The sequence below is a fragment of the Emys orbicularis genome, chromosome 10 (genome assembly GCF_028017835.1).
Source record: "Emys orbicularis isolate rEmyOrb1 chromosome 10, rEmyOrb1.hap1, whole genome shotgun sequence".
In the NCBI taxonomy this organism is placed as follows: domain Eukaryota; kingdom Metazoa; phylum Chordata; order Testudines; family Emydidae; genus Emys; species Emys orbicularis.
In genome coordinates, this window is record NC_088692.1 from 45,744,526 (window position 1) to 45,760,192 (window position 15,667).

The 15,667-nt window shown below is 52.7% G+C and overlaps 1 protein-coding gene across 50 annotated transcripts in view; it reads left to right on the forward strand.

Annotated features, from left to right (window-relative positions):
- The window catches only part of CELF6 (CUGBP Elav-like family member 6), a 203,894-nt gene that overhangs the window by 129,358 nt on the left and 58,869 nt on the right, over positions 1 to 15,667 (forward strand). For 25 of the 50 annotated variants that reach the window (XM_065412072.1, XM_065412070.1, XM_065412098.1 and 22 more), the window contains exon 5: positions 4,548 to 4,559. The exons of the other annotated variants lie outside the window; for them this stretch is intronic. In XM_065412072.1, coding sequence (XP_065268144.1) covers positions 4,548 to 4,559 — 12 coding nt within the window. The remainder of the gene's footprint in view (positions 1 to 4,547; positions 4,560 to 15,667) is intronic. 50 annotated transcript variants of the gene reach the window in all.

Here is a 15,667-nt window from a genome sequence, read left to right on the forward strand (position 1 = left end):
TGGGCTGGCCAGCTGCGTTACACAGCTTGCTGTCTATCCCTCTGGCTTCCTGCGTCTGTTCCTAGGTCTGTTGGTTAATCCAACCCAGGGGTAAAATAACATAAAAGACTTACTGGTACGGGGGCCCAGCTCCAGGCCCCCGGAAGGGGCGGGGCCTTGGGCAGAAGGGGTGGGGCTGGGGTTGGGGTTCAGCCTCCCCCAGCCAGCCCTTCTGCACTGCCCGGCCTGTGCTGCCCAGGGCTCCGGTGACAATTTAAAGGGCCTGGGGCTCCGGCTGCTACCGCAGTAGTGGTGGCGGTGGCCAGGAGCCCTGGGCCCTTTTAAATCGCTGGGCCCCGGGGCAGCTGCCCCTTTTACCTCCCCCGTCCCCCCCGTCAGCGGCCCTGCCATTAGGGTCCCTACCACTGATGGGGGGGCAAAAGGGGCAGCGACGTTAAAGCGGGCTCGTACTGGCAGCCACTTCTTACTGGTACGCCATACCAGCGCACTTTCACGTCTGAACCCCCTCATTAATTAGTAGAGAAGAGCTTGGCATTGAAGAGTGTGGTTGGCATTGCCAAGCGGATGGGTGGGTGGGGGGGGTTGCACACAGGAAGGGAAGGCATGGAACTGACGCCGAGTGGGCGGCCTGCGGGGCCCCTCCATGAGCCAAGGCAGGGCTTTGCATCTGCCAGAGTGAACACAGGCCCTGGAGAGGCCAGTCCAAGCTTCACCCAAGATGCGGTGCCAGGGGGCGTGCGGGCAGCGCTTTGGCCAGTTGGATGCGCTGGAGACGCCAGCTAGTGCTGACCTTATTCACATAGAACAGGGGAGGTTTTCTGTGCCCTGGACCACATCAGCAGCTGCAGGGAGATGCAGGGCAGGCACATGGGGCAGGGACCCCTCGATGCTCAGCTGTGGCTGTGAGGAGCACAGTATATATGGGTGGGTGGATTTAGAGCGTTCCCCTCCCTTCACCCCAGCACGGTACCTAGCCTCCAGCCAAGGCCCCCATAGGCTCCAGCAATGCTCCACCCTTGCTCAGCAAGAGAGGTCACCGCAGAGTGATGCATGCCAGCTCCCACCCCAAGAGCACAGCTCTCCCAGGGAGCGGCTGGACCCAGCAATCACTCTTGGGTCTGCCCCGTAGTGACACAGGGCTGCAGATCAGGCTATGCTGACGGCGGCATTCCTGCGTCTGGGGTCCGGCCTTTAGAGGGCCATGGGACCGTAATTATAGCAGCAGTCTGCAGGTGCACACACGCAGGCCAGCTTCCGAAAGTCTCACTCTGTGTAAGTGGGGTCATCCCCCAGCATTGAAATGCAGCTACCTCTGGGGTGGGAACCGACGATCCTGCTGCACCCACCATGGTACAGAGCAGGGTTGGGATTTTTAGGATTAGAAGGGAAAATAATTTTTCCAATTGAAACTGCAGGTGTGGGGGTGGCTTTTGGGGAGGCCGAGTGTAATTAGCAGGACTGGACCGGTGCATGGGGACTGCGCCTTGTGCAAAAAGTGACTTGGGAGTGATTAAGGGCCCCAAGGGTCAGAATCTGTGTTACATCTCATCTGGTAGACCACAGCTCCGGCCCCTTAGCCCCAGGCTGGGGCATTGGGTCAGGGCTTGTTATTTCTTACTTGGAATATTGATTATGCGATGGTGCTGATCTGCTCCCCAGTGTGCGAGGTGCTGTACAAACATGCCCTGAAGACACTCTCCCTGCCCCACAGAGCTCTGAATCAAAGAGAATCTTAGAAGGAAGAGCACCACCTGCTGATTTGGCTACGCCACTTCCTGGCAAAGTGCCAGGCCTGAGTTTGCTGGTGGGCAGAGGGGGCACCAAAGTGGGCAACCTGCATTTTTCCTACTGCCAGTCCCCATGAAAGGTGCCAGGTTCCCAGGCAATCCCTGACCAGGCAATTAGCTCTGGGGAGCTGAGGGAAGCAAAGCTGCAGAGAGTTATGCCCTAATCTCACCCCCTCTGCTCCTCTTCTTGGCCTTGTCTCTCTTTGATTGGGTCGTGTGTCTCGGGGCGAGGAGCCCAATTGATTGATTCTGCTAATACCTGATAGGAAATGGCTGTTATCTAAATGCGATCTGTTTGTTCTCCTGCCCAGGGGAATCTCAAGATCCATGGCAGGCAGGTATGGAGGGCATCGGGGAGACAAATGGAGATCTCACCTCGATCACAAACCTTACTTCAGATGAGCTAACGGTGCCTAGGTTATTGGTTCTCCTTCCCCCTCCCGACAGCTGGCAAGTGGGCGAGTGTGATGGGGAGGTGGGCTGTTCCTGGACGGTGCATTTCCATGAGGGTGCCCCTCTCCCATTCCCCGTGAGGGGTGCCAAAACCATCAAGCTGCAATTTGTTGAGCTCTTCTCCAGCTGGGTGGCTGGTTTCTCTCTCCAGGCTGCTCCCCTGTCATTCCTGTCGCTCTTTCTCTGCCCTTTCCCAATGGAAAATACGGGCCAGATCCTCCACAGACGTAAATCGGCAGAGCTCCATTGACAGCACAGATTGCCACCAGCTGAGGATCAGGCCCAGTCAATGTATTTCCAATCCAGGTATCCCAATGGAATGCACAGACACCCAGTGGAGCCTTAAACTTTCTAGGGCCGTATGGTCTCACGATTGTGTAATGACCCAGAGATCCGTCTTCCCTCTGTGCCGCCATTGGCTTCCGAGCCATAACTCCTGAGTTACACAGGTGTAAATGCCCGGGGCCTGATTCCGATCTCACAGCCCTGTTAACCAGGGGTAAGTAATGAAGTGACGTCAGTGTAGAGAGCTGGCCATCCCTAGGAGGTCAAACACTGCTCCTCGGCACTCCAGTGTAAATCTGCAGTAACTCCACTGCTGTCAGCCCAGCATAGCGCCATTGACGTGAGTGGAGCTGTGCTGATTTACGCCAGCAGATGACTTGGCCCACTGCTAATTTCACAACGTGTTTGGAGGCAGCTGTGTGCGACTGCTGCATTTTCCGTCTCAGTGATTAACATTTAGCTCTTGTCTCCGTGCAGTGCGTGGCCTGGCTGGCTTTCTCCATCTCTCCCTCACAACGGCCAGCCTTGCTTCCATTCCCAGGCCTCCAGCCTTTGCTTTCTCCGTCTCTCCATGACACCGGCCAGCCTTGCTTCCATTCCCAGGCCTCCAGCCTTTGCTTTCCTTTCCTTGGAGTCCAGGTTCAGCCCCTTCAGCCCAGGAACACAGCCAGAAGAGCAGCAGGCGCATACAATAGCTGGAATGTGGTTGATAGTAGATTTCATAAACATTAGCCAAGCCTTTGTCCTGTAGCAGTGCAGAGACACACGTCCAGCATGCACAGCATCTACTGCACCCACACACAGGCAGAGATTCCTCAGCCACACACCTACCCTGTGATACCCACACACACTCACAAGCGTACACATGGGATTACAAACTCACACATTACAGTACACAACACACCATATGGGCACCAAACACCTCAACAGCTTTAGATGCATGCATCAACACGTGTCACAGGCTGCAAAGGTGCAAGCAATGGGGTGGGGGGGTGGGAATGTGAGATGAGGAGCCCAGATACAAAAATAGAGCTTTAGGTCTCCTGGGTTGAATTCTGTAACAAACAGGATCAGCCCATCCACATGATCCAATGCTGCTGATGGTAATACATTACAAGAATGAATGCAAAGTCCGACCAGGGGAGAGGGGCACCCCCTTAACAAGAAACATCTGAGAGCTACCCACACATCATGGATACCCCACACACACATATAGCCTGGACAATACACTATATTTACACACTGTTTATCTACCCCTTCTGCGCGCACACACACACACGCCCATGAAGAAATGCATTGTATGTATTCACATGCGCACACACAATTTGGGCAATACACTATACTTGCACACACGCTTTATACTCCCCTTTTACACCCTACACCATGAACAAATACACCATACTAACGTGCACATTTTGACACAGACAGAGAATGCACACCCCCCACAGACATACTGTGATTATGTATCTTTCACTCTTTAAACAGTAAAACACCCCCCCCCTTTGTCACCCCCGCCACAGTACAAGCACACCCGCACCTCACACTACAGCCGATGCCCACAGCCCATGACCATGTACCCCCTCCCGCTGCAGCTTCCAGGGAAAGCCAGCCCACGCGCTGCCACATGCCTGCACTCACACCCACACCCCAGGACAGGCACACGTGCAGCATGCGGCCTGCCCCCCGCCAGTCAATACAGCTTGTTACAGCAGGGGAGAAAAGGGAAAGCAAGCCAAGTCTTTAATTCCCTTCTCGGGAGGCTGGAGACGGATCAGGGTATTGACGAGGTGGTTGACTGAGTGCTGGGCAGTGGCCTATCTGCAGTATCCGTGCAATCTTTTTGCCCATCCAGGGCCCCTTCCTATTCAACTGCATAGAATGTAAATCCAGCACAAAATCCTTCCCATCTGGCCTCTCCAGAGATCCAGTAAGAAGGCCATGCATCCTCCACCCGGCCACCTCTCTCACTCGCCATCCATCCGCTGGGCTTGCTGCCCCATCGGCCCCTCCCCTGGTGAGAAGAACCCCCGCCTCGTGGACAGTCCCAATGGCTCTGAGCAAGGGGAAGAGGGACCTTCTGATACTGTCTGATGTTGCAGACTTGCTCCTAATGGGGTTGTTATGTCAGGAGTCACCAGGTGGCGCTGTTACACATAATCTTACCAGCTCTTTTTCTTAGGCTTGGTCTACACTAACCCCCCAAATCGAACTAAGGTACGCAACTTCAGCTACGTGAATAACGTAGCTGAAGTTCGAAGTACCTTAGTTCGAACTTACCTCGGTCCAGACGCGGCAGGCAGGCTCCCCCGTCGACTCCGCGGTACTCCTCTCGCCGAGCAGGAGTACCGCAGTCGACGGCGAGCACTTCCGGGTTCGACTTATCGCGTCCAGACAAGACGCGATAAGTCGAACCCAGAAGTTCGATTGCCAGCCGCCGAACTAGGCGGCTGGGTATAGACGTACCCTTAGCATGAGAGAATGGTTCAGTCATGGAAGAAATACTGTAATACTGTGTAGCTAGCTTTGTGGTGGATAAGCTTGTTGGGGGGATCTGTGGCAAGCAGCTGGGGAGTTTGCATTTTGCCTTGATCTCTAACCAGGGTCAGTTCTTAGGGAAGAGTTGCTCCCTGGAACCTAGGCTTTGGGGTTTGGGCTGCAATTGCTGAGAGAGGAAATCCGTGTGTTGTTTGTGACCACCTCTGTTCCAGGACTGGTGTATATATATATATTTAGTGCAAATAAATTGCACTACGAATATACCCAGACTCTGTGTCACTGATTCCTCCTCCAATGGGATGTTGACCTGCAAGGCTGTGATGTCTGCTACTGCTGGATAGAGGGGCGAAAGGGATATGGGGCAAAGTCTGAACTCGGAGTGAGATTTATTAGTGAGAGAAACAGAATGAAGAGACCCAAGGGAAGAGAGGGCAATAGGCCCATTCTTGAGCAATAGGCCCTGGGAAGAGACTCTGCCTCTCTTTGGTTTTTATATAAGCTTTGTTCATTTCCAGACACACAGATGCTGACTACACTGCAGAGACACACAGCTGAAAGCTGATGGATTGTCATAGGCTCCTTGTTGAAATATGCTGTTTCACTGAAACCAAAACATTTCATGGAGATGTCTGGGTCTTGGTGAAGTTTTGGCTGGGAAGGTTTCTGAGATCCGGAGCTCCCTGCTCAGTTCTGACAAGAGACAAAAATCAACAACCTGACTTTTATGAGCAAGAAGTGGACGTTCCATCATTATTCCGTCTTGACGCAATTCATTTGCAAGGTTTCGTTTTCATTCCAATGTGGAACAAAAACATTTCAAATTCAAAACCTCAAAAGTTGTTGCAAAACAGAGTTGTCCGCTGGCCAGCTTTCATTGTAAGCTCTTCAGACTGGGCTTGGCTTTTGTTCTTTGTGTGCACGGCACCAGCGCAATGAGTCCTATCCCTGTCTCTGGCCCACAGGGGCTATTACAGCTCTAATAATAATAATGATCACAGGGGTTGCTGGTCCAGACTGAGGAGCATTGGCATTGCGGTATGGGGACCCAGGCCTGGGATCATGCAATCAGGGCTGTGGCTTAGGGTCGAGGGATATTGGCAGAGCTGTTTGTGGGACTCTAGGACTGGAGTAGTAGGGGAAGTTGCATGTCAGGTTTGAGATCGGGAAGCGTTCCACTCTGAAGATCATGAGTAGTGTTTACATACCATATTCATACAACATGCAGCTGTACTGCAAGTAGTGCCTTGGCTGGGGCTCATGTTACAAGAGTTATATGTTTGCTTAACTTATTTTTCTAAACTGGCATTTCCTTACACCGCATTCAGTGTCCCCAGTGTAATCCCACTGCAACCAGTCTGGAGATCTCCCCTTGCATTTGGTTATTAAAGGGAAAGAAGTGTAACCAGTGAGAATACTTGTCCCTGCTGAGGTTCTGTCTTTGCTTGTAGCACCTTGCACAACATGTGCAACTACATTTGGAAAGTGCAGCATTTAAAGTTTTGCATTTCTTGGCGGTTTGGGGAAAACGATCCATTTCAAGGTCAGCCTTGGAAGTGTTACCTGCTAGTGAGAGTTTTTGAGTGAAGCCTCCAATCCTCGAAAGGTTCCATTTTAAAATTTGGATTTACAAAATTGGTGTTTGCTAGCTGCCTCGAAAGGTGCGGAAATTGGAGCGGTCAGCTCTTTCATTACAACCCCCCCATTTCCTGAAATCCTGGGCACTGCAGGGGAATCATCACCTCAAATAGTCCTGACAGAATTTCCCAGCAAAGTTTGCTGAACCACGCCTGGCCTCAGAGCCTGGTCAGTTGCACTTCCCTGTTGCTCTTATTTGTATTACAAGAAGCATCCTAGCAGCCCCAACCAAGAGGAGGCCCCCATTGTGCAAGGCGCTGTACAGACAGGTGGTAAGAGACAGGTCCTGCTTTGGACAGCATCAACACATCACCCTGAAACTTACTATAGTAGCGCCTGGCGTGCCCACTCGAAATCAGTCCCGTCGGGCTGGATTCTGTAGAGCCACCTATTAAGAGACTGTCCCTGGCCCAAAGAGCTCCCAAGATAGACTGGGTGGGAAGGAAACAGAGAGTAAATGACTTGTCCGACATCACAAAGCGGGTCAGTGGCAGAGGCAGAACAGCTGTGCTAGTGCTCCAGCCACCAGCCCATGCTGCCTCTCGCTGACCAAAGCCGTCCGGTTCTCCTGCCCTGGCCCCATGCTGTTGGGTTCTGCTCTGCATGTGTCAAGGCTGCTTCCCCACTTTGAACTTTAGGGTACAAATGTGGGGGCCTGCATGAAAACTTCTAAGCTTAACTACCAGCTTAGATCTGGTCCGCTGCCACCATCCCAAAGCTGATTCCCTTCCCTGGGTAGCCTTGAGAGACATTCACCAATTCCCTGGTGAATACAGATCCAAACCCCTTGGATCTTAAAACAAGGAGAAATTAACCATCCCCCCTTCTTCCTCCCACCAACTCCTGGTGAATACAGATCCAACCCCCTTGGATCTAAAAACAAGGAAAAATCAATCAGGTTCTTAAAAAGAAGGCTTTTAATTAAAGAAAAAGGTAAAAATCATCTCTGTAAAATCAGGATGGAAAATAACATTACAGGGTAATCAAACTTAAAGAACTCAGAGGATTCCCCTCTAGCCTCAGGTTCAAAGTACAGCAAACAGAGATAAACACTCTAGTAAAAGGTACATTTACAAGTTGAGAAAACAAAGTAAAACTAACTCGCCTTGCCTGGCTGTTTACTTACAAGTTTGAAATATGAGAGACTTGTTTAGAAAGATGGGGAGAACCTGGATTGATGTCTGGTCCCTCTCAGTCCCAAGAGCGAAACACCCCCAAAACAAAGAGCACAAACAAAAACCTTCCCCCCCACCCCCCCAAGATTTGAAAGTATCTTGTCCCCTTATTGGTCCTTTGGGTCAGGTGTCAGCCAGGTTACCCGAGCTTCTTAACCCTTTACAGGTAAAAGGATTTTGGAGTCTCTGGCCAGGAGGGATTTTATAGTACTGTACACAGGAGAGCTGTTACCCTTCCCTTTATAGTTATGACAGCATGTTTATAGTGCCTCCCCCAATGGCTAAAACACCCTCTTCTCCACAGTATTCAAACAGCAAAGCATCCCATCCTTTCTCTACTAGCCGGCATCTTTGAGGGCCTGGGCCCTGGAAGGGGTGGGGTTCTCTGGCCCAGTGAGCACTCCCGGAGGCAGTCTGCAGGCACACAGGCCCCGCCAACACTCTATTCATAGTACCCAAGGCTCTAGCTCAGCTGGCTGGTGGGCAGGAAGGCAGACCCCTGGCTCCACTCTGCTCCCTTTGGGAAGGCTAGCAGTGCTGTCTGGATCCCGGCTCTTGGGGCGTTCTGTCTCCCGACCAAATACCATCAGGCAATGAGAATATTGTCAGCTGCAAGCAATGGGCATGCCCTGGTCCAGGCAGTGTTGTGGTCTAGTGGTTAGAGCAGGGGCCTAGGAAAGTATGTCCCTCACTCTGTGGGTGTGGAATATGGTCTAACTACCAAAGCAGGAATGCGGATCTGATCTTCCACTTAGACAGGAGTAAAGCAGGAGTCATTATGCTGAAGTCAGTGGGGTTACCGCAGTGTAAGGCTGGGGTCAGGGAGCAGAGAATCCAGCTCTGGGAGTCAGGACTCCTGGTGGGGCAGTTTATTCCTGGCTGTGGCAGGAAGTGCGGTTTGGCTGTTTGAACCAGACACTGGGAATCAGGAAGCCACAGTGCTATCCCTGTCTCCATTATGAGCCCATTGTATGAACCTTTAGCATTCTGTGCCTCAGTTTCCCCATATCCTGGGTAGTGTGGTAGTGCCTAGAGAGCCCAGCCTGGCCAGAGCCCCATTGTGCTTGGTGCTATCCAGACATTAGAGGGATAATGCTCCCCTAGCTCAGAGGCTGCTGAGGGTGGGTTCAGTGTGAGCAGGAGTGAGGGTGGAACTTTAGCCTGGCCTCTGCCTCCTGGCCCCACACCCACCATCCCAGCTGAAAGCCAATGAGCTTGGTGGGATTTGGAAAGGCTACGAAGTCTCCCGGACCAGCTGTGTTCCTTGTAGGCCCCTGTCCCGGGGTGAAGCTGCTCCCCAGGGTAGAAGCTGCTGGGGTATGTGAGCACCAATCTTTTCTCCCTGGCCGCCTGTCCCTGGCGTGATGGCTGTGTGTGAAATCTCTATAGCGGGGTAAATAACTGTATTCCAAGTGAGATGTAGTTATTAACCACGACTCAGCTGGTGCCAGCGACACCTCCAGCGCATCCCAAGGGGACCCAGGAAATAAATTACCCACTTACGGGATGTAATTGGTGAGGGATTAAAAATCAATAGGAAGGAGAGTGTGAGCAAGCCGCCTGCGCCTGGCCGCAACGCATTGCTCAGTGAAGGAGAAATCCCACGTAGGTAGGCGATCGCTCCTCTCCAGCCCTGAATGTCCAGCATCCCCCACCTACTCTATCCCCTTGCTGTCTCCAGACCTCCTTGTGGGTGTCTTTAATGAAAGGGCCCTTGACCTCTCCTGAATATACTGTGAGGACAACCAGCTGGCAAAGAACTCAGCCTGACCACACCATGTGCCAGATCTGACCCTTGGGCTGCGCAATCCCAGAGGCTGCTGTGCAGTCCCGGCCGTGACTGCTGAGTCCAGACTGGGGTTTAAGTAGACTAGGTGGTAGAGGCTGTGAGTCAGTCTGGGAACTCAGGAGAACTACGTGGTCTGTCTGTGTTCAGCACAGCTGCCTCGGTATTGTATTCATTAGTTGAGTCCTGTCTCTTCTCTGCCATTGCGCTGGAGTACCAGAAAATAAGCCGCTGGCCCCTCTAAGCTGGTGTCCCATGACTGGCCATAGTGGAGCAGAGCATTTGGCCATCACATCCAGTATCCAATCCCGCCAGGCACATCAGTTCAGCCTGTCTCCAATACCTGCTGCTTCAGAAGACGTCAACATTTAAAAACCCCACCAGCCAATTGTGTGCTCTGCACACGGAGGGCAAATTCCTTGCTGACCCATGGGCAGGCCAGCTGCTGCCCTTAAGCATGAGAATGGATTCCCTCTATCTGCCACAAGTAATTAGACATGTGGTTCATTGGTGGCAGACACCAAGACCCTGTCTAGGAATGCAGGGCTTTTCTGCTGGATCACCCTAGGATGAGGCTTGAAAACCCTGCAATAGTCTGGGTCATGCTGGGCAGTGCCAGCGGGTAGCTCCAGTCAGAAAATCAAGCGGAAGGAGTGTGTCTGTGCCAAAGGGGACGAGGGACCTGGACCGAGGAGGTCCTGCAGGGAAAGCAGGGAGGAAGGTTGGGCTGAGGTAGGGTTACCATACGTCTGGGTTTCCCCGGACATGTCCGGTTTTTGGGTCTTTAAATAGCCGTCCGGGGGGAAATCCCGGACATTTTTAGCTTTTTACAAATTCCCCCCGGACGGCTATTTAAAGACCCAAAAGCGGCTGACAGGGCAGCCGCGCCGGATTGAGCCGCTCACTTGGGGCCTCTCCGGCAGCAAAAGCTCCTCCCCCGCTTCCCCCCTCCCCTGCAGCTTCAGCACACCGGCAGCGCTGCATGGGGCATAGGCACCCCCCGCTCCCGGCTCCACCCCTTCCCCGTCCCCATTCCAGTCCCTTCCCCAAATCCTAGGCCCCGCCTCCTCCCCCGGGCGCGCCACTTTTCCCCTCCACCCCCCTCCTTCCCAGACTTTTGCACGGCAAGCCTGGGAGGGAGGGAGGAGAAGCAGAGCACTCAGGGGTGGTGGCAGAGCGGAGGTGAGCTGGGGCAGAGGGGCGCGGGGAGGGCTGCCCGCAGCAGGTAACCCCGGGGGGAGGGGGCGCAGGGGAACCGCTCCCCACCCCAGCTCACTTCTGCTCTGCCTCCTGCCTTGAGCGCACAGCCGCGCCACTCTGCTTCTCGCCCCCTCCCTCCCAGGCTTGCCGCGTGGACAGCTGATTCGAGGCAAGCCGGGGGGGGGGGGGGGGCTGCGCGCTCAGGGAAGCAGGCAGAGCCCGAGCGGAGGTGAGCTGGGGTGGGGTGGGGTGGGGCGGGGTGAGGCAGGGAGCGCGGTGAGTCAAGGGACAGGGAGCAGGGGGGTTGGATGGGGCGGGGGTTCTGGGGGGGCCTGTCAGGGGGCGGGGGTGTGGAGAGGGGTTGGAGCAGTCAAGGGACAGGGAGCAGGGGGAGGGTTGGATGGGTTGGGGGTTCTGGGGGGGCCGCCTGTCAGGGTGTGGGGGTGTGGAGAGGGATCGGGGCAGTCAAGGGACAGGGAACAGGGGGAGGGTTGGATGGGTCAGGGGTTCTGGGGGGGGCCTGTCAGGGGGCAGGGATGTGGAGAGGGATTGGGGCAGTCAGGGGACAGGGAGCAGGGGGAGGGTTGGATGGGTCAGGGGTTCTGGGGGGGGCCTGTTAGGGGGCAGGGATGTGGAGAGGGATTGGGGCAGTCAGGGGACAGGGAGGGTTAGATGGGTTGGGGGTTCGGGGGGCAGTCAGGGGACAGGCAGCGGTTAGATAGGCGTGGGAGTCCCAGGGATCTGGCAGGGGCAGGTGTGTGGATAGGAGTCAGAACAGTCAGGGGACAGGTAGGGAGTGGGGTCCTAGGGGGGCAGTTAGGGTGGGGGGGGGTCTCAGGAGGAGGCAGTCGGGGACAAGGATAAGGGAGGCTTAGATAGGGGGTGGGGTCCCAGGGGGTGGTTAGGGGCAGGGGTCCCGGGAGGGGGCGATCAGGGGACAAGGAGCAGGGGGGGTTGGATGGGTTGGGGGTTCTGTGGGGGGCAGTCAGGGGGTGGGAAGTGGGAGGGAGTGGCTAGGGGGCAGGGCTACCCCCCCCTCCCCACGGAGTGTCCTCTTTTTTGAAAGTTCAAATATGGTAACCCTAGCTGAGGGGACAACATGTTGCCTCCGGGGAGGTGTAGTCCAGCCCGGGGGGCATGAGGCAGCTGAACAGCAATGCCCATGGGGCACTGCACCAGCATTTCCAATGGAAATATTTGGGGTTTTCCACAAACCAACCACACCTCCCCGCGGGAGGCAGGCACTTCCCACGGAAAAGCTCAATTTTTTGTTGAAAACTGGTTTTGATGGAAAACTTTTGACCAGCCCTAATCACAATATGTAACATGCATGTGCCTAGATCGGCATCCTACCCCTCTCAGGGCAGGCTGATAGCGGCCTGTTCTGGATCTGTGGGCTGGGTCGCTGGTGTAAGGGGCACCCTGCTGTGGCTGGGTGGATGTGCTCATCCGTCTCAGAGGGACAGCCGATTGCTGGGCTTACGCTTCTCTGATGGGGTCGGTGTCCAGGAGTAGCCATCTGTCAGGAAGGGCATTATACTCACCCTTCGCTGAGCTACAGCCACACGTCAGGGGTAGAGCGATGTGGTCTGTGTTTCTGTGGGGGGTGTTATAGGGTTGTACTCACACATGTCCAGGACAGGGAAGGTGTCAAGGTTGAATCCCCATTCTGTCACTCCGAGTGCAGAAGGTGGGGGCCCGCAAGGATTGTAAAAATTAATACTGGCCCCTCCAGGCTTGTATTAAACTCCCAAGGTTACAGCTGTTCTCTGACCTCGGCTTGGTAAACGCTGCCACCACCCAAATGCAAAAAAAAAACCTTTGAATCCAGGAAGGAGCACTTGGGAATGCCTCCCTGTGGGGTACCCTCAAGCCCTTTCACCCCCCTCCGGGGAAGAGCTGAGAAAGAAAACAAAGGAAATTAGTTGTGGCTACCAGCTAATCAAACAACATTCACAAACCTCTTAGGACACCAAAAATCCAATCCTGTTCTTAAAAAAAGTAAATTTTATTAGAAACAAAAAGGAAGAAAATACATCTGGAACTTAGGCTTTTGCTGGATTTTAAAAGAGCAATTCCAAAAATTAAGCACCCAAACTAGCTTTCTTGGGGGTTCAGCTTATAGGTTACAAGCAAACAAAAGCATCTGGGGTTAGCACAGAGGAGATCGACAACCCAAAATAAAGAAATAAACCTGATGGTGTCTATTTAAACATTTCCTGCCTTCTAATGATTCCTTCTAGGTATGGAAGATAATTTTTCCTACCTGGTTCAAGCCTTACACAGCATTCCTGCTCATAGCATTGCTGCTCCGTGTCTCCTTCTCCAGAGAACAACAGTCAGAGACAAAGGGAAGTTTTTTCCCCATTTTAAAAAGTTCTAGCCTTCCCATTGGCTCTTTTGGTCAGGTGCCCACTCTCTTTCCTTTACCTGGGGAATTTTGTTAACCCTTTACAGGTAAAGTAAGCAGCAAACAGCCACCAAGAGGGATTTTACAGCTAACTGGCTGGCTGGGTGTTCATAAAAGGGAGCTCCCCCCAACACTTCATTTATCACAATGCCCCCCAAATCACAGATGGTGCTGGCCAGCCTGGTTCAGGTCAGGTCCACACCAGCTGGGATTTCTTCCTAGAGGTTTAGGAAACAGAGTTAATAAGATACATGCACCTCTAATTTTACTAATAATTACATGAAGAACTAAGCAGTACTTTTTACATTTCAAGGACTACAATGACTTAGAATTCAGGGACATTTTTACCCAGCTGATGCTGGGAAACCTTCACAGGAAAGTGCATCAGCCAATTTGTTAGAGGCTCCTGAAATGTGTTGTATTTTAAAATCAAAGTCTTGGAGAGCTAAACTCCACCGAAGAAGTTTTTTGTTAGTTTCTTTGACTTTGTAAAGCCACTTCAGTGCATCATGGTCAGTCTGCACGTGGAACCGCCGTCCCCAAATGTATGGGCTTAGCTTCTCCAGAGCATACACAAAGGCGTAACATTCTTTTTCTGAGACTGACCAGTGGCTTTCCTTCTCAGAAAGTTTTTTGCTGAGAAACAAGACAGGATGGAATTGTTGATCTGGTCCTTCCTGCATTAAAACTGCTCCCATACCATGCTCGGACTCATCTGTGGTTACGACGAACGGTTGGTTGAAGTCCGGGGCCCTCAGTACAGGGTCAGACGTAAGGGCTGCCTTAAGCTGGTTAAAGGCTTTCTGACACTTCTCAGTTCACTGAACTGCATTTGGTTGTTTTTTTTCCTGGTTAGGTCAGTCAGTGGGGAGGCAATTTGGCTGTAGTTTGGTACAAATCGTCGGTAATACCTGCCCAAGCCCAAGAAGGATTGAACCTGCTTCTTTGACTTAGGGACAGGCCAATTTTGGATAGCATTTACCTTAGCCTGTAGGGGGTTGATAGTACCTTGACCCACCTGGTGTCCAAGGTACGTTACCCTGTTTAGGCCTATTTGACACTTTTTGGCCTAAATGGTTAATCCTGCCTCCTTTATGCGCTGGAAGACAGCTTGGAGGTGTTCCAGGTTTTCTGCCCATGAATCTGAAAATATGGCCACATCGTCGAGGCAGGCGACTGCAAATTCCCCAACTCCAGCCAGAAGGTTATCTACCAATCTCCGGAAGGTGGCGGGTGCATTTCGCAGTCCAAAAGGGAGCACATTAAATTCATACAGCCCTACATGGGTGATGAAGGCTGATCTTTCCTTGGCTGGGTCATCTAGTGGCACATGCCAGTACCCCTTAGTTAAGTCTAAGGTGGAGATGAACTGGGCACGTCCCAGTTTCTCCAATAGCTCATTTGTGTGTGGCATTGGATAGTTTTCTGGGCAAGTTACAGAATTTAGTTTACGGTAGCCCACACAAAAGCGGATTTCCCCATCTGGTTTGGGAACCAGAACCTCTGGAGAGGCCCATGCACTCTCAGAGTGGCGGATTACACCCATCTGTAACATGTCCTTGATCTCCCTTTCTATTGCGGTTTTGGCTTGAGGAGCCATCCAGTAGGGTTGGGCTCTAATTGGGCAAGCATTACCTGTGTCAATGGAGTGGTACGCCCGTTCTGTCCGACCTGGGGTGGCTGAAAACATTGGCGCGAAGCTGGTGCACAGCTCCTGGATTTGCTGTCGTTGCTTACGCCCAAGAGTCATGGAAAGGCTCACCTCTTCCACGCCACCGTTGCTTTTTCCATCATAGTAGACTCCTAATTACCGCTATGAGGTAATTAACAGCTCCCAGGCGCTCCCCTCCCATGACACTTCCATTTATTGGCCTGGAGTGCTTTCAGGACCATGACTTGGTCACCTACTCTGAAGGAATGCTCTCTGGCATGTTTATCATACCAGGCCTTTTGCTCTTGTTGAGCATCCTGTAGGTTTTCTCGAGCAAGGGCGAGAGAGTTTTTGAGGGTGTTTTGCAAGTTGGTTACAAAGTCCAAAATGTTTGTTCCTGGAGAAGATGTAAACCCCTCCCATTGCTGCTTTACCAACTGTAATGGCCCCTTAACTTCGTGGCCATAATCGAGTTCAAAAGGTGAAAATCCCAAACTGGGATGTGGTACAGAGCAACTGCTGCAACACTAGGTCCCAGTCATTGGAGTGCTCATTCATGAATTTACATATCATGGCTCCCAAAGTCCCATTAAACTTTTCCACTAGGCCATTTGTTTGATGGTGGTAAGGGGTGGCAACCAAGTGGTTTACCCCATGAGCTTCTCAAAGACATTTCATGGTCCCTGCCAGGAAGTTAGTTCCCGTATCTGTCAGGATGTGAGAGGGCCAACCTACCCTGTCAAAAATGTCTGTCAATGCCTGGCTCATTCTTTTAGCCCTGGTGTCTCT